Consider the following 19065-nt stretch of genomic DNA (forward strand, 5'->3'; position numbering starts at 1 on the left):
TTTCAGTTCGGAGAAACCGCTACCCCGGTTCCTACTCTACTTACTGATTTAATAAGCAGAATGCTGCTCCGTTCGTTGAACCCTGCTTACCTCTGCAACGAATGGAGACGTGCAAATATAAGTTGAAATATATATATATACACTGTACTACTATTATTTCTGAGTATTACAGGACGGAAGGTCTACATCCCATATTTTTGTTACGTGAAAAATTAAAGGAAGTGATATAAACAGGTCTTACACCTCTATCGTATTACAGGAATGCAGATATAACCGAATATTAATTTTGTTACTTCTACATGAAATATAATAGATCCTAGTTTGCGGGTGTTTTAGTTAAGTTTAGGAACTCTCGGAGGTCGAGAGAGGCCCGAATCACTTACTTTTTTGAGGCCCCCAGGCAATTAAAAAAACGAAATTTGTAATAAATGTCGCTCGAGGCCCCCGTAAATGTGAGGCCTGGAAAGAGCCAGATTTATACACGTAATTAATGCTTACGACATTAAGTTATACTAGAACCTTCCCTTCCATAAAATGGTAATAAATCAATAGATCCTAATGCTGCAGTATCGTAACGCGAGGCCCTAAACTGTAGGCTTATTAAGTTTAGGTGTAAACCTGGCCTTGGGCCCGGGTGAAATAGCAATGCTCGCTCCCTTATAATAGAGCCTAAACACGCTCGGAGAGAAAAAAAGAGCCTTCAATTGTGTTCAAAATTACCATTTTTATAAGTTTTTCTAATTATAGTACTATTGTTACGGAGCTTAACTGCTTAAAAGACTAAATTTTAATCCATTTATAGATTAAAATTTAGTAAACACGTAAGTAAACATGGTTTGTTTACCGGGTTTATATAATTTAAACGATATTAGCATCGACTTACGAAAGACAAGGTTCACTTTTAGAATAACAAAAACGATACGAAGCAAAACATTGGTCGTCGAATCGTTTCTAAATCTCAAAAGGTCTGAGTGGCGCCTGAAAGACTCGCAGTTCGAGTCTCATTGTTTGTGTCCCGAAGATGCCAAATATCTGATCCATTTAAGGATAGAAAAAGCAATGTCTCCAGTTACCATTAAATACGCGAAAACAACGATAATTTCCAATTTCATCCCTCATTTTTCCCTCTTAGAAACGTGTAAAAGGAAGAGCAAAAATCGGGATGTGGACCCCCTCCGGAGTATTCTAAGATGTCTGTTTGTACGTGACTCAAGTTTTATTTAGGGCAATGCGGGAGGAGTGTCGTTGACTACTATTCTATGTAACATAAACCTTGAAACAAAACGTTTCTGACATCGAAAAATCAACTTAATTGAAACAAAAAAAAAAAAAAGAAGAGAATTAAAAGCAGACGTTGAAGAATCTCTTCGGTTATTTCTGTCAGCACTCTTTTATTTTTCGAGTTTGGACCGTTGATAAGGTCAACAACTTCTGCCAGCCAAAATATGTGGGTTATTTAAGTATGCTGATATCTACCCTTAAAAATAAACTTTGCCTATTGTAAATTTTAAAATTTTCTTACAACTCTTTTGTCTTTTGCCACTTTACCGCACGAGAAAGCATTAAGTTATATTAAGAAAATTACTTATAAATCAATTTTATTGAAGAAAAAACAAATGTGTTATGGGGGCCTAAATTAATGCAGGGTCCACCTAGTTGTCGAGATAGGTCCAAGTCCCCTGTACATTATATAAAAAAAAGGGTTAAAATTGTATTTTTTTTAACACTGTTTTAGTGTATTGTATTTTTTTAAATAATAAAATTTGTGAGAAATAAAGTGTGTTTTCTCAATTTACAAGATATACGAGGACTTGAGCCAAGTGGCCTACTGGCTTCCACCTAATGGGGCCTAAATTTTAATGCGTTACAAGAACATAAAATATTTATTTATTTTTGATTTAAAAAATTAATTAAAATTAATGACTTTTTTATATTAAAGAACTTTTAATATTTACAATTTTTATATACATAATGGGATTCTTTTCAAAATACACTTTGATATACTAAAGTATTGATGAAATGCAGAAGAAAAAATAAATAAAGCAATTAAGTAGAATTACAGTAAATTATGCTGTGCATTCTCACATGCAATGTATGTTTTTTTATCGTATTTTCGTGTTTTAGCATAATTATATTTGATATTACTTAAAAATAATAATAATAATAAATGTTGTTCTAACATCTATGCAGGCATTACGTTCATCTAACTGTAAGTTTGGCAATACTTATTACAAGCATCAATTATCCTGGTGTTGTTGTTGTTGTTGTTTTCTAACGTCTGTTACCTACTTATCGTGACAATATTAAGTTTGTTAATGTTTTATAACTATCAACAAATAAACAACTCCGTAAATCAACAGTAGAAATGATTCTTCGTGTTAATATGAATCTGACATGCGATGTAAACCTATGTATTAAAGACAATAAAGCGATTTTTTTTGAATAAAATAATGTTAGAAATCGCTCGTATAATACAGAATTTTACATATTTTTCTTAAAATTTATCATTAATGGATCCATTTCTTCAAATTTATGGATCCAAACATGATCTTTATCGTGTAAATGTTCAAGTATATTCTACACAATTAAACACGAGGAATAAAAGAGGGGGAGAAATGCTAACCATTTTTAAACTTGGCACATGCACCGCGAAACAATGTTGACCTTGTGAACGAATTGGCTAATTGTCACCATCTAACAAGTGTAAATTGAATTACAACTTAGCAAATTCGGATAGAATCAATAGACGACACTCGTCCAAATGTAGAAGTAATTAAAACACATTAAGAGAAATTCATTTTAGAAACTTTAAATATTATTTTAAGCTAATAAAACAGCCGAATTCCAACTGTTACAACGACCTAAATGTAGTATTTTTTTTTAAATTCTTCTTTCTAACTTTTTTTTTAAAGTTGAAACGACCTGCGTGTAATAATATAAGTAAATCTGTCAAGTAAAATCAATGGGGACGGGTCATAAATAAGAGAACGGGTCGAGAATTGGGGCTTAAAGGACAGTGTGAGTGTAGGGCCAGCTGACTCGTTTGATGCTTAAAATAGAAGAGTTTCCTCTTTTAACAGTTGTTTATCAGTTCGAATGAATGGTGAAGAAGTTATTAAAATGTACGAACGTCGAGTGGCAAAGCTCGAAAAATGTATACAAAACCTTGCGAACGTACCATTAGTTTTTCTTCTTTACGTTCGTAACAGTAATTTTCATAAGTTTTATGGTAATGTAAAATGATACAAAGGTTTATGATGATAATAAATAACTACACTTTTTTTTACTTTTATTAATATTTTTTTTTAATCAAATAGAAGGTTTGTGAGTTGGGAGTCGAAGACGTGACATGGATAATTCGTCTCTGTCAGAAGTTGAGAAATGTTCTTGTTTTTAAATTGCAGAAAGATAAATTATCGTCATCGTCATCATCATATGAATAATAGAATAATAGTAGAAAAATTCTTTATGCATTATTTAAATTATCAATTTAAAAAAGAATTACAGATTAATTTTAGCGAATAACAGTACTATTTTATGAAATTTTCTAAAAGTCATAAAGGCCGCAGCTCTCGACTGTATAGAAGATTAGAAAGGTGAAAGAAGCGAGCGTAAGAGGTCTTTGAGATGTCTCTAAACTTCTCTTCACCTTTCTACAATTTTATACCGTAGATAAGCGCGCTTAAAAGTCTTTTCGACTCAAATTTGCTAGGATTTATCTAATTTAATTAAAAGAAAAAATAATGAAGGTCGCAGCTCTCGACTCTATAGAAGATTAGAGAAGTCAAAGAAGTCTCTAAACTGTAAAATTAGAAAAGTTTCTAAGCTTCTTGACACTTTTCTACGGTATTATTTCTTAGATAAGCGCTCTTAAAGTCTCTTCGCATCTTTTCCTCTCTCGAATTTGCTACATCGTAGTAAGCATCTCAAGCGTAAATTTTCATTTTAAAGCAAGTTTAACCACTTTTGCATTTAATTAAAGGAGCTCTTTTTAAAATCTTCTGATAGGATAACTACATTTCCCTTTGTTGTATCCTTAACAAAGAGCGAGAGTATCGGACGTCTTATCAGCATTGTACACTCCATTTTTTTCCCCTCCTCTCTAATTAAGTAACTTCTTACTAAGAAACTATTAATGGCAATAAAAAGTCGACAATCTGATCTTAATAAATTCGAAAGAATAATTATTGATATAATTTATTGTGGTTAATATATATATATTAATATATATTAAAAAATGATTTAGGTAGGCCTATAGGGAAGTGGCTTGGAAGGTTTAAAATTAGTTTAATATTATAAGATTCCCGAGAGAAATTACGTAACGTAAAGATGTGAGAATTTATCAGGTTAAGGATTTATCGAGAGATAATAAGAAAAATAAACTCCACTTTCGGAATTTCTGGCAAGGAATGGGGCTAACTCGCACGTTTCTTCTATTCGCAGTAGTATTTGTTTTTGTTATTACCGTCTGAAAAGTGGTATTTAATAAGACAGAAATTTCACTTTTATATAGGAAATACCTATATCATATTTACAATTATAATAAATTATAAGAAAAACTCTTATAATTAGACTATATCTCTCCAAATAAGTCTAAAAATGTGCATTTGTAAGGGAAAATTTATTAGAAAAAAAGTATTTTCCCTTTAGGCATGGTCTTTATGTTAATAAAGAATACATATAGGAAAAAGCTATTAGAAAATATTCAACATAACTTATATGTACGGTTGCTATTTAGGACATTGTGAGAAATTCTCTGCATTTAGGACAACTAAAAACGAAGAATCTACTCAAAAAACTATCTTAACACGTTGCTGTTTAAACGGGATGTAGCGAAAATACTTTATATTCTAATATGTAATGCATTATATATATATATAAAGAAGCTATAACGTTCTGACACGTAAAGGGACTATTAATATAATTTTATTAAAATGTATAATAAGAAATTAGTTGAGTAAGTTCTCCATTCTTTAACAGATCCATAAAATATGTCTCTTCGAGGGATGTCTATGTAGCATTTATACTAAACTCGGGGCTTGATCTACACGTAAGTTAAACAAGCTGAAGCAACCTCACAGTATAAAAGATATCGTTCCATTCTCGGAAAAATAAATAAATAAATATGCATTATCCATTATTTGGTAAAGGAAGAAGGACCTCTTGTATTTTATATCTTAGGACCACGTGTTTAAATCCTGCCCTAGATACGTTTCAAGTTTAAAAAAGATACAAAAACACTATAAAATCTTACAGAATTTTTATAATTAATACATTCACCCGTGATGTGAGGTGGAAGAAACATTGTTCGAGAATATCTAGTTTATAGGAGAATGATGCGTACCTTCTCTTGCTTATTATGGAGGTACTAGTCGTTGGGTTTTCCTTTTTAAGGCCTTATCAATGTCATTTCACTAAAACAAATGGTGTAGGGTATAGAGTAGAGTGCACAACATTTCAGTTTGCAAATTTTCATACAACGTATTTCACCTTACAGTTTATAAATGCAAGCTTCGAGAAGTAATTTACGCGCCTTTAAAAATTTTAATAAGATATCGTTTCACAAGAAACCGAAGAAAGTATGAATATATTTTTGAAGATCTTGGTGGATAATTTCGAAGAGAAAATGAAGTAAAAATCCTGCATTTGGCACTCCTTAAAATAACACGTGTCAAACTGAAGTGCAAATTCGACTCTACTTAACATTTATTTAACATAATTGCAGAGTTATCCTCGCTCACCCCGTTCACGACAGGTGTGCCTTGAATTCTCGAACAGGTAAAGAAGGTGCGTAGGTGAGTGGCCGTAAAAATACTTAGTAGTGTGTACCGTCACGATTCTCTTAGTCGAAATCCCTTTAATTGAGTAATATTCTTCGTCGTGTCATTCGAAAAATTATTTATAAATTCGAAAATTAATTACAGAATTAAAAAAAAACACACATAATACACCTGGCCTAGCGTAGTGAGGAACCGAGGTGAAATCGTGAGTTACGTCACGCGTGAATCATTTCACGCGCTTTTGATCATTAATGTCACGAACTCTGATTCATCTTGACATTAAAAAAAGTTTTTTCTCTTTGTTAGTGAGTGATTTATTGGAGACGTTTGCCTGTTAGAAAGCTCATATACTTTCCTATATAGGACCGGATTTATACTCGTTATGGTCTTAAGTTATAATATTTAAGAGGCCTGAGGCCTTCCTAATAGCAATAAAGTTAAAAACGTAAGGCCTTAAACTATACTTGTTAGCTTTTGTTTAAATTTGGCCCTGCTTTTCTAGATAATAGAACCGGATTTAAACTTGTCATGGATCTAAATGTTAATACACAAGAGACCCTTCTAGTAATAATAAATTTAAAAGCTCTATTGTTGCAGGGTGAGACTTTAAGCTATAGTCTCGTAGCGTACGGTCCTAAGCTGTAGTCTCGTACTGGGCTTAAGCTTTAGTTTCATAATGTGAGGCCCTAACTGCAGTGTTTTATACGAGGCCCTAAGATGCAGCTTGTTTAACTCGTGTGTAAATCCTGCCCTGTTTATACTTTGCTGTAAGTAAAGATTCGATTTTCGTTTATCTCTAAGGAACTGTTATTTTAAATTTACAAACAAGTTTTTTTTTATTCTTTAATCTAAAAAACACGTGAAAAAATTGTTTTTTACTCGGTTATTTGACTTAGAAAAAAGAAAAATAACGTTTTAATGCCTAACTTGTGTTCCACTAACCCAAAACTATTTACAAAAGACTTCCTCTACGAAACACACGAACAATTGATGTAACACGTTACTTATCCATTAAAAATTATTATTAACGATTTTTAAAATAAGTATTAAACTATTTAAAGGTCGTAACAACATCCGAGTTACACAAGAAATGTTCGAATCGATACAATACAATCAAGTAACGCGTGTTACTCGTAATAATTAAATTTAAAATAATTTTAAATAAACAGCCAATGAAACTGCACGACTTTGAAGTTTTAAACTCTGTTATGTTACGTAAGTGGCAATAATGTATTATGTAAAAATACTCAAAAATTAAAAAAGAAAAACAATTTCAAATTTAAGATTGAAATTTTTAAATTTAACTACGGCTGACGTCATTACCAGAACGACCAACAAAAAACTTCATCACCACGTCACAGCACACACAACACTCACAGTTAGTTCTGTTGCATAATTAGCTAATAATGAGCAATAAGTACCGAGTCTACTGTGTACCACACTACTACTGACGTCGATTTTTTTTTTTAATGATTTAAAGTTAACAAAAGAGTTTAAGTAGCCAAATCGCTGTCAATCAACACAAGTATGCAACTAATTGACTTAATTAATTAAAATACAGTATTTTAATTTTAGGAAAACTAAAAATGAATCGTCTGCTAGAAACTGAAAGCCAGTTTACACACACGTGGATGATGGTTGCTATGGTCAATATCACCAAGTACTATTGGACCAAAGCCAAAAAGCTCGTCTCTGATTGGCTGTGGTTTAGCCAAGGAAATGGATCTTAAAATCAGCTGTTCAATGCTCCGCTGATGTCAGAACGAAAAGGTTTTTGTTAGAGGAACGATCTGGACCCCCCTATTTTTGAGTTCAGAACTCTGTGAACAACACGGTTCTCTATATAACTTGGTGTCTGACGGATATTCATGTCAAATAGTCAACTAGTTATACCGGTAAACGCCGGTGGTAAGCAATTGTCTTCACTTTCCTGGACTCGAATCGTGGACAAATTCGGTTGTATCGTGCGAAACAGAATTAGCATGAAAATATCAAACGTTAATGAAGATTCTGAATCGTGGATCGATTCTATAGGTGAGTATCTCCTTCCTCTTATTTAGGTCATCCTCTTATTCTGTATGTTGCATATACTGTACAGTACATATAGAAAAAGGGTGTAACCCCGTCCAACAGATATTGGTGACAATAGACTCGTTAGCATTCGAAACGTTTGCCGAACGTCGTTTTTAAGGTGCGACTGGGTTTAATTCCATATCCGAACCTTCTCGGGCCTCTTAATGTTTGTGTATTTCTGTTGCCAAGCTCGATTATCGATCGGGTTTTAACAGGTTGTCTCTCGTGTCTAAGTTCCCCCTTTTTTGTCTGAATTTTAAATAAAATTTCGAGAGTTTTTCTGTAGATAAAATAAGGAATTTCTTAGTTTTAAGTTAATTTAAATTAGATTTTTACAATGCAAAATACAATTTTGTTCTGTCTAAACGAGGTTTAATAAAACAGAAAAAAGTAAGCTGCAGGAATAATGCTACGTTCATACGAGTTTATCTATAATTAGAAAAGAAACCGGGGAGTTTAGGGGGTTTTTTCCAGAAAAATCCATTAAGAAACTACCCAACTGGTGCGAAAAGTTGCTAGAGAGATAACAGAGATCGAGTTTTTTCTGTGTGTGAAGTTTAGAAAATTATTTTCATCACAAAAAAGTATTTTAAACTTTAATAAAGTTAAGATCTGTACCCAATTTCATTGTGTGTCTTTGCCTGCATCGTTAGTATTATAGAGATAATTTTATTTTACTGTCTGTGCAATATAATCTTGTGCTTGTTACGGTATACACGATCGAAAATAAATGAGATTTATATCATACTAAACGATCCTAATTTTATTCAAACTCATTAGAAACCCGTTTTAGTGGGGTTGCACACATATCCCAGTTCTCTTTAGTTAGTAGGAAGTAGAATTAATGATATTTAAAAATCGTAAATTAATTTTTAAATAAATTAATTATAGAGTAAGCTAGTAGTAAATGCAGGATTTATACTTGTTGAGGCACTAGAGTATAATAAATAAGAGGCCCTTCACCTTCGTCGAGTAGTAATAAATTTAAAAGCGTGAGGCTGTAACTTGTTTAGCTTACGTATATATTCTCACTAGTAGATTAGGATAGGATTTATTGATTTTTTTTCCTTAAAATAGATATTTATTCTTTGCAGATTCAGTATTACAAGAAGGACAAGTAGACGAAGTAGCCACCTGCAGTTTACTCTCTCAACGTTTAGAAAGCGCGCTTCGTGAAGCTAAACTGAAATCCGTCCTGACTAGTGAAATCCTAATACCTTGCAATCTAACCCACCGAATATCCCTAGACGTTATCAAAATGGCAGAAGTGGAACCGTGCGGTTTGAAAGGATGTGTCATATACATCCTCCTGGACGACAGATCGACGTGTAAGAGGATAGGAAAAGTATTCTGTGATCCTCAAGTAGTATCGACTTTTGAAGTATTTCTGACTCTAAGAAAGGACTCTGCTAACAACTGGTTGAGTCTTCGTAATTTTATGAGAAGGCTAGGCAGGTCCTCGCCTCTAGTAATAAGCCAAGAGTACAATCTAAGTAAAAGAAAACTGTATAGATCATCTAGTCTCGAAGACTGACATCTTCCCACCTATAAGGATCAAATTTTCGGTTTTTTTTTTATATACACGCATATATACAAAATACGTAATGTAGAATGTGATTGTGTTAGTTGTTACAATTTTTGAATGTGTGTACTTGTGTGAGCGTGTGTGGTAATTTCTCCACTCTGATCTCTCTATTAGCGATTTACTCATTTTTGTGGTCTTTTGTGTTGTAATTTGAATTTTTTTTGGTCTTGGTACACTGAATGCTCTTGTGCAGTGCACCAGAGCCTGACCAGATGTAAATGGCTAGTCGGTTGTCATCCTCGTTTTCACGTTGCCAACAGGTAAACTTTATTTTTTACCTTTAAAGTACGTCTCCCACCATAACGATATTTATCCTCGAGACACTTAAGCATGTACTTTTTTACAATGAAAAACAAGAGGAAAAAAAATTAAAAAAAAAAAAAAATATATATATATTATATATTAAAATGACTATTTTTTGTAGTTTATTATGGTTATTGTGTATGTAATATATACTGGGACCTATAACAATCGGATCGTTTATTCTCGTAACCTGTCCATCCATGTGTATGACCGCCATTTCGCTCCATCTGCTTCCGCAGGAAATTCAGAAAAACTTTAAAATATTAAAGTATTTTCGCTAACTAAATTTATAACACAATAAGATAGCATTAAACGTCCTAAGTCACATATTTTTTAAAGACATTTACAATTTAAATTACCTTACATTATAAAAATACCACGTGTATACGGTGCCTATGTAATTTAATGGCAATCTGTTTTCTAAATTCGCTATTTACGTTAGGAAAAGAAATTATTTAAGAACTTTTAAGGTTAACAAACTTATGCATTTCTCTTTTTTTCTTTCTTTCTTTATACTTTTTCAAAGATAATTATAAGCAACTACAGGAGCCAATTGGGGAAACAGTCGAGTATTAACGTCACCCGATTGACGTTTGTGAATAATGAATGTCGAGTTCATGTCAATGAACGTACTTCTCGTAAAAACAAACATTTCCTTTAAAAAAAGGATGATAAATTTATTAAAAGAACCTTTCAGAGAGATGTTACAATTTATCAAACTGACAGATTCTATTTAATAAAAGATTTTTACCAACACGTCAAAGTTCAAAAATCATATTTAAAAGGAAACAGCGCTAGTAAGAGAATGACACTTTTTCCTTTTAGTTACGATTAAAAATATAAAAGAATATTTAAAATAATAATTAACATACCTCTCTTTTAGTAATACTTTTTCATTTTAAGCATATCTAGAAGAACCATTTAGGTATGCTTTAAAGTAGTGGAATTTTGACATCGAGAACAACTGATGATCCTTCTGTTGATCCACCCTTTACATATATAATGAAGTCTTGATGTAGAGAATGGTTTACTCGGTCTTTTAAGAGTTCTTGTGGTAATTAATATTTCGTTCTTCCTTTAAAGCATACCTGAAACGAAACAATGTTACCGATCACTAATTAAATATTCTATTTTAAACGTAAAAACAAATAATATCCGGATTTTTATTCTTATTTACGTTACTCGAAACGAAGTTTTAAACGTCCAAATAGAGTAGTTTGCTTTTTAAAACGAATTCTCTCATCGAGTGTTAAAACTATTTAAAAAATCTTTTTTTACGTCAATAAGGGAAGTGTAGAACAGAAGATAAATCTCTGCCAAATTTAAATGAAAGAATTAAATTTGTTGAAATTTGGTTCGAGTCCAAGTGGCGCGGGTAGGAAAGTAAACAAGTGTGTTACTCGTTGAGAAAGGAGACGGCAGGCTTTGGAACTATCTAACCTTGATGCTGATTAATTTTTAAACACAAAGTTTAAAGTTAAAGTGTACTCTAGAGTGCATAAACTCATAACTAAAACGGGTTATAAATAGTTTGTGCGCGCGCGCGCGCGCACGTATTTCGAAGAGAACAACAACCTATATTTATCAACATACCTTTCGCAACAGTTTTAAACTCTTATCTAACGGGTTGTGATTTGTGATGTGGAGTGGCCTCCGAGATAAAATTATGCTTTCTTTTTATAAAACTGTCTGCAAAGTTTTCTGTTATGGCTTAAAATAATTTTAAAAGAAATTTAAAACCTACTCCATGAAATTGCTTCGATGATAACCATCATGATGATAATAGTGATGACAAAATAACTGTGATTACAGAAAATTAGGTACGACTGTGATTATACCCGGTTTCTATCACTAGAAGATTTTATTTGAATCATTTCGTGCCTTGTTTAGAAGAACCAATCTTCTAAAAATAAATATTTAAAAAAAAAGTATTTCTTAAAGTTTATTTGCTATATTTATTAAGGAAATAATTATAATTAATTAATTTGCTTACAAAAATTAAATTTTTAATGAAAACAATGTCAAATGTCTTCCAGCAAAACATACGACGAGATCCACCTTTCTTATAGGTGTACTGGTGTAGATCATAACCTTAAAACACGAGTTACCTATGTGAGGTCACGAAATGTCACTAATTATGCAACTTTAAATAAAATACAAACTTCAAAAAAGCACCAAAAAGAAAATCTTTGGTTAAAATATGACGTTTTACTAAAAAAGACAAGAAAAGATTTTGTAGCGATGATAACCTGCGAACTGTGTAGATGTCCGTTTTTATGAATGACCTGAACTTAAGATCCGGTCCATAGACCTTATCAGCAAGGCACCCTCCCCATCTCTATACAGTTATGAATTCTACTTAATGGGACGAGTCCAAGACCGGTCTTCATATAAGGTCATTATATTCTTCCTTTTTAGTTCGGGTTAAACCAATTTTTTATTAATTTTAGATTGTTTTCGTTGTGTAAATTATACCAAAATTTAAATATATTATGCAAGTCCAACTCGAACTCGAATACATGACTTTACATTAATTTAAAACAACTGGCGTGATTAGATATAACCCCGAATGCCTGCAAACTACGAAACCATAGATTCACAATAATCTTAACAAGCTACAGCTCGGGACTTCACATTTTAAAATTCATTATCAGGTATACGAGAAGGTTTCTTTATATATTATAGTTTATAACTATAAGAGTAAATGCGGTCTTGATTACTGTATGTTTAGACAATCAAGAAAATTCAGCCATATTTAGTCCTTTATATTATATAACGTTCTCAAGTTTTATAATCGCTACTTACATATCATACCCAATTTTATACAAAAAGGGAATTTTTTAAATGTAAACTAATGCAATATATAGTACAAATCTTACGAAACAGTAACAATAGGACGAAACATGGCGAACGAGTAATTAAAACACGCTACTCCATAATATGTTTCAATTTTTAAAAAGTCCTTTTGTTATGTAATATTCGTAGTTTCTAATTTAGAAATTCTATATGCTTACTATTTTGTATACGATTTAATATAAACTATCACAGTTAAAATATACAGCAGTACAACAGTAATAACTAAACATGGAAAATGTACAGTACGATTGAAATGCGTTATTTTACGTATCTATTGATTTTATTGCAAACTCGTCGCAACACTGCCCTGAGATATAATGATTTTAGTATGGAAATCTAATCGTCAAACAGCGCACACAACATCGACAGCTAACAGAACTCTAATACAGGACTAAACATGGCGGATAGATGTGAGCGCATTAACTATTTACGTAGGAGTGCTTCTGTTAAATATCTCTGTAACACTAATATAACGCCCACCGAACTTGGATTTATCTTTCTAGAACAGAAAATCCAACCGTGACATATTTATTCTCATTTTTTTAGCTCGACTTTTGACTTTAAAAAAAAACGTGACCCATATCTGCATTACAACCTCTGTAAAAGCAACACGATAAATGCATATACCCAAACAAGTGACAAATGGTTAAAAAACACGTGTAGTATTGTAAATGCGTGGAAAAAGTAAAAAAAAAATTATCTAGAAATTTTGAAAAATTGCTAGATAAGAGTTTTAGGAGGAAGCTTCGCATGTTTTAAGGCTTACTGGCACCAAGACATATGGAAGTTGAGATGTTATGATTTGATAAAACTTGTTATCAAAAATTCTAGCTTCTAACTATCACTCACGTTGTTTCTTCTACGCTAGATCATTTCATAACAGTAATATGACGAGTGATTATTTATTAGACTGTCCACAATTTGAGAAACCAGACAAGAAACTATTATTATGTCAAGTGAACCAAAGATAAAAACATATAGATTAAGATGATATTAAATAAATAGGCATAATAACGAAAAGATAAAAATTTATATAAAATCAGGGTGGCCCAAAGTCAATTAAAAAAAAAACACACAGTACTGTTAATTAACTAAAAAATACAGTAAATAATTTTTCAAAATTAGTGGCGCCATCTCTTAGTCAGGTAAAACATTGAAAAAATTGCATAGTTTTTATTTATTTATTTATTTTATTTTGTAATTTTTAAAAATAATTATACTTTAAACAATTAAATTAAAACTAAATTAATATTAATATTTCTTTTATTAATATTATCGAACGTTGATCTTTGTGGATCGCATACGTCTTTGAAAAATATAGTTTCTTCATTCGCGTAATTCTTCTGATGCACTTTACTAAATAATAAAACAGAAAATCGACTTTAAAACTTTATAAAGTATTTATAATAGATATAAAAATATAAGAGAAAACCTTAGATAATATTTTGCAATTTTATTTTCTCTAAAATAAAATATCAAAATCACAAATTATCCCGATAATTTTATAAAATATTCACTTTTATTCCGAATGTAAGTCAATTTAGAATTACTTCCTGTTGTAAAGCTTAAGTTGTCGCCTTATTCATATAATTAAATACTTAAACACGTTTTTAATATCGTGTTTTCTTGTTCTGTTCCAGAAACACGCGTAAATATTAATCAGAATAGAATATACATGAACAGAACAACACAATATACAGAAGGCCCAATGTCTTGAAGATGTAATTGCTGTCTTATTTGCATATTTTATTAATTACAAAGCTTACAAAAAAAAAAAAAAACTGTTTAAAATACACAAATTAAAACGCTTTGATATATTAAATTATAACATTTTAAAAATTCTATTAGCTTATTTCAGCCGTTCACACAGTTAATTGATTGTTGGGTAACTTATGTATTATTGATTTTAGCGTGTATAATGTTTTTGATACAAGTGTATGCACAGATATGCTTAAAAAACTAATAATGTTTGCAACAATATTAGAAAGTAAAATAGGAGAATAATTAAACTTAATTAATTAGCAGAGGAAAATAAAATTAAACAAAAGTTTAATTCTATTTTTCTCCTCTTACACCTTTTACATGCATTGAGATTGTAAAAGGTGTTCTGTAAGAGATTTATTTCAAGAAATGTAAGTTAATAATAGTATTTGTTTTAGTTCTTCAAACTTATTCGTCTTTAAGGCAATCGTAACCGTAATTAATCTTCGTTAGAACTATTTCTAACGAAGATTAATCATAATGTGCTGTACTGTACATAACAGAGATTCTTTGCAATATACATAAGAAATTTCTTCAGATATTTATGAAAAAATCTTGTTTTCTTTCATCTTTTCTAACTCATAGTCATTCACTTTTATAAATAAACCTTATAACTTATTCAAATGATATTTTTATGATAATTATTTCTCAATTTTTCATTTTTCGAAATAGTTTTCGATAATTTTGTTTTAAATTATTAATCATTTAAGCGAATCTTAATCTATATCTATATCACAAAAGAAAACGGTTAATGTTACCCTTGGTGCCAAGATGGCGGCTCGTCTCTAATTCCAACAAGGAAACAGTGGGACGCACGTTCTAACCTAACCTATTCTAATAATTTGGTTGCTAATAATTATGGTAATTTATTAGAATAGGTTAGGTTAGGTTAGGTTAGAACGTGCGTCCCATTGTTTCCTTGCTGGAATCAGAGACGAGCCGCCATCTTGGCACCGAGGGTAACATTAACCAAGAAAACAAAACTTTCTCTATTTTATCTTACACTACAAGTATAAAGAAACGAGGAAAAATAACCTATCTCTACACTTTGTTTTGATGCTTGTGGGAAAGTGGGTACGTGTTAAGAGATTTGTTTAAATATATATTTTATCAGTCGATTTATCAAGTTGGCTTGATATTTCGACTGATAAAATATTTGGATAAACAAACTTCTGCTCAATTTATCACTCTCAGAATTAAGGATACGTCAATACGGAAAAGACAAACAGATAAGCATTTTATATCCAATTTGACGAAACAGAATTTTACATAATATATGACAGAAATGTGATAGTCTCGAGCCAAGTATATAATTGAAATAATATTTTGAATTATTAATGCCTCTATCTTTATAATTAGTACAGATAATTGAGAATCTACAAAATGCTTCGTGTAGAAAAATTTTCTTGTAAAGTTAGTTTGTATGAAACATGCATTTGGTATCATTACGTACTGTACTTAATATTTATACATAAATGTACGGTCGAATGGCCACAGGCTATTAGCCTACAGTTTCATTTATGGGCTTTTATGCCCTGTGGGCGTTAATAGGGCTTTTTTCCATGGGTTCGGCCAAGCCTACATTTGGAACGGCTGGGTGGCGAGGGATGAGGCCAGACATATCCAACTACCCCTGAAAAATTCCTGAGGTTGCTCGCCCATATTCGATTCCGGGTCTCTCGGAGCGATAAACTGATGCCTTAGTCTCATCGGCCATCAGATCGTCGGTATTAGCCTGCTATCAAGTTTATCACGAGGGAGAGGGACTGAGATAGAACCTGGGGCCGTATTCTGGTCACCATCTGTGGTCTCTCGTCTTTCACAAGCCGGTCGCTAATTGGCTAATCCAAATGATTAGCCAATCAGTGATCGGCTTGTGAGAGACGAGAGACCACAGAACGTGACCAGAATACGGCCCCTGGATTCCCTAATTTATCATGGACAATACAAGTTGGAACATCTTTCCCTCACTCTAAACGGGTTGACCTTATTGAAAGTTAGGCTTGTTAGTAATGAATATAACTGTGTCGGCCTTATAATATTTGATGCCTTTCGTTCTGTATCGGTTATAAACACTATATACAATTACAGTAATACTATTTTTAAATTACTGGGACCATTTAAATAATAGCTATGGAAGTCGATTTTGCATACTATTCTTGGTTTTACTTAACATAACCTATAACTTAATAAATAATTTAAAATTTCAATAAAATATGTTCAGTTCCAGTTAAATTCAGCTGTATAGATCTACTTAGACCTATAAACAGACAATAAAATTGGCAAATGATTTATTTTTTATAAAGGCACTTAAAATGAACATATAAGTGAATATTTTATAGTTTAGAATTAAAATTACGTTTAGGATTTTCCATTTTTTTCTCTAGTCTTTTTGGCCACACCCACGGTGAAGCGACCGGGTGGTGAGGGAGCGGGCCGACATATCCGGGACGGACAGCCAATGAAAATCTTCTTGCGAGACTTTTCGGCCGTCCGGATTTTTTTCCAGATCTTTCAGAGGGGTAGGCTGATGCCTTAATCGCTCGGCCATCCGATCATCCGTCATTTTCCAATTACAAGACTATATCTACACTAAAACTTATATTCTAACTAGCGATGGACATCAAATCGGCTGATGGATGAGGCGACTGCTTCAAGTGGCAAAGTGAAAGGGACAGCCAAATTGTTCAAAAGGAGAAAAAATAAATGACATTCAGCCGAATACAGTGAAGTTCCATAAATGTATTTTAAAGTTGTTTATACTGTACTGTAAATGGTTCATACAATAGTGCCAATGCTCTTTATTGACAACCGTTCTGGAAGCAGGGACAGCCAAAATCGGTTTCGCTGCAGATGCAACTTACAATCGAGCCCCAATTTAACTTTATCTACTAGGGGCCTTGCTTACCAGTGGCCCCTAGTGGATAAAACCACGGAACACTGGTGTTTGATGATGGGTTAACCTCTGAACAACGGACTGGTCTTGTAGACTTTTCCGCGTTTTTTCACGCGTGTAACATCTAAATAAGACCCAGTTTTCCATAGAAAGTCCTCCCGGAACACATTCCCTGGCAGATTTTCCCTTATATTACGTCACAATATCCCCTACAACTAATTAACTTACAATCTGACATTATATTTAACGTTAGAAACAGTTCTTGTCGATTTCGGTCCTTCTGGATAGTTAAATATCTTATTTTCTTTGTTTCTGAAATCTTTGTATCGGTTCATCGCAGTCAATTGTTTGAACAGGTCTCCTTCATGTTTAGGATATTTGCTGAAACAACCATCTTTCATTCCTCCCAACTTTATAAAAAAAAATTTAAAAAAGAGAGAGAGAGATATTAAATATGTAGAAAATTTGAAAGATTAGAGAGGTTGAGGCGCAGGTACAAACGTTAAATTTGTACGGCAAGCAGAAGTACACGTTTGACGTTTTAAGTCCAAGTAAAAGACCTTGCGACGCTCGTCCGCAACGTCAAGTGACTCAGTGAACGTCAAGCATAGACTCACGGGAAATTTGTTGAAAAAATGGCGGATACATTTATCATCGAGGGTTACCAGCGAAGGTAAATAAACAAATTAAACTGTTTAAAAGTATTTATAGGATGTTTAATAACACTAAATAATTATTTTTAATTAGCGTTGTCTCTCCTATCGTACGATAGGACTACCTCATACTTTTGTCCAGAGAAGTAATGGCTTATGTAAATTCGAAAGCAGCTCGGAAAATTAATTTTTAGAACATTTACAAACGTATTACGCTGTTGATGGTAACCCGTGGAAGAACAAACCTAACTTAGGATAAGCTATTATGAAGACAAATATATGTAAATTCTATAGGCACTTCACATCACTCGCTAAAAAATTGAATAATTAAAGAATTTCTGGATTAAAATTGTCTGTTTCTTTACAATGTTATTCGTAAATGCTTAAATAATCATTATATTAATAAAATAGGTCATAATTTTAACCACAAAAACAAAAAAACGAAGAAGTTTAAGCCGATCGTCTATTCGCCATTCTAGACGTAGCAAACACCATTATCGACCGTATAGAATTGCCAGATGGTGGCGCTCGTCCGTCCGCCGTTCACGTTTTGGGCCGAATACGTGCGCCTCAACCTCTCTATTAATAATTAAAATATGATAGAGACCATTTTTCCACAAGCGGTAGGAAGGAAGGGTAAATATATCATTTTTTCTATTTTTTTAGGAGGTTTAATTTTCTTTGACATTTCGGTATCTTCCTTATAAGGATTTTTCCAAAAGTACCCGTTAGGAGATATGGCAATGAAAGGCCTTTTATCTAAATTCCAATTAACCTGAAATCAATTAAACTTTATAATTAGAATTATCGAGAATTTTTAGATCCATTATTCAAGCAAATAATGAATATAAAACTTTTTAAGGGTTTCAAAGTAACGTTTTATGCTTAAGTCTATTTCTTTGACACTTTCGTTGCCGATTGATGCAATTTTTCCTCATTGATTCTGGAAGTTTTTGATAAATTGCGCGCATTATTTTTTATACGTTATTTACTATCAACTGGAAGTGTAAGAAACATTTTAGAAATTATATTTTTTTGCTTGGTTTCTTACTTTCCTAGGGCATAGGCTATTTAATTATAGTGGTTTTTTATCACTACGTACTTAGGTAGGCGCCGTTGATTCAATTTCGCGTCCTTCACATAAAAAATTCTATAAGG

The 19065-nt window shown here is 32.2% G+C and overlaps 2 protein-coding genes across 2 annotated transcripts in view; one reads left to right on the plus strand and one right to left on the minus strand.

The window, feature by feature from the left end:
* Window positions 1–7475: 7475 nt before the first annotated feature.
* Window positions 7476–10077, plus strand: LOC136983435 (DNA damage-inducible transcript 4-like protein). Its single transcript, XM_067280172.1, has 2 exons — window positions 7476–7814; window positions 8948–10077. Exons 1-2 carry the CDS (start codon window positions 7649–7651, stop codon window positions 9385–9387), a joined length of 606 nt encoding a protein of 201 aa, XP_067136273.1. The 5' UTR covers window positions 7476–7648; the 3' UTR covers window positions 9388–10077.
* A 1447-nt stretch (window positions 10078–11524) lies between these two features.
* Window positions 11525–19065, minus strand: part of LOC136983431 (cilia-and flagella-associated protein 96-like) — a 47664-nt gene continuing 40123 nt past the window's right edge. Inside the window, exons 7-9 of the mRNA XM_067280168.1 lie at window positions 18515–18682; window positions 17483–17664; window positions 11525–11644 (exon numbers count right to left, since the gene is read on the minus strand). Coding sequence (XP_067136269.1) covers window positions 11593–11644; window positions 17483–17664; window positions 18515–18682 — 402 coding nt within the window. The 3' untranslated portion in view covers window positions 11525–11592. The remainder of the gene's footprint in view (window positions 11645–17482; window positions 17665–18514; window positions 18683–19065) is intronic.

The sequence above is a fragment of the Centruroides vittatus genome, unplaced genomic scaffold (assembly GCF_030686945.1).
Source record: "Centruroides vittatus isolate TY-2023 unplaced genomic scaffold, ASM3068694v2 contig_882, whole genome shotgun sequence".
NCBI lineage: Eukaryota > Metazoa > Arthropoda > Arachnida > Scorpiones > Buthidae > Centruroides > Centruroides vittatus.

Coding starts and splice junctions, on each gene's coding strand:
- LOC136983435 (XM_067280172.1), top strand. CDS start 7,649: ATGTCAAATAGTCAACTAGTTATACCGGTAAACGCCGGTGGTAAGCAA. Junction 7,815..8,947: donor ATCGTGGATCGATTCTATAG/GTGAGTATCTCC, acceptor TATTCTTTGCAG/ATTCAGTATTACAAGAAGGA.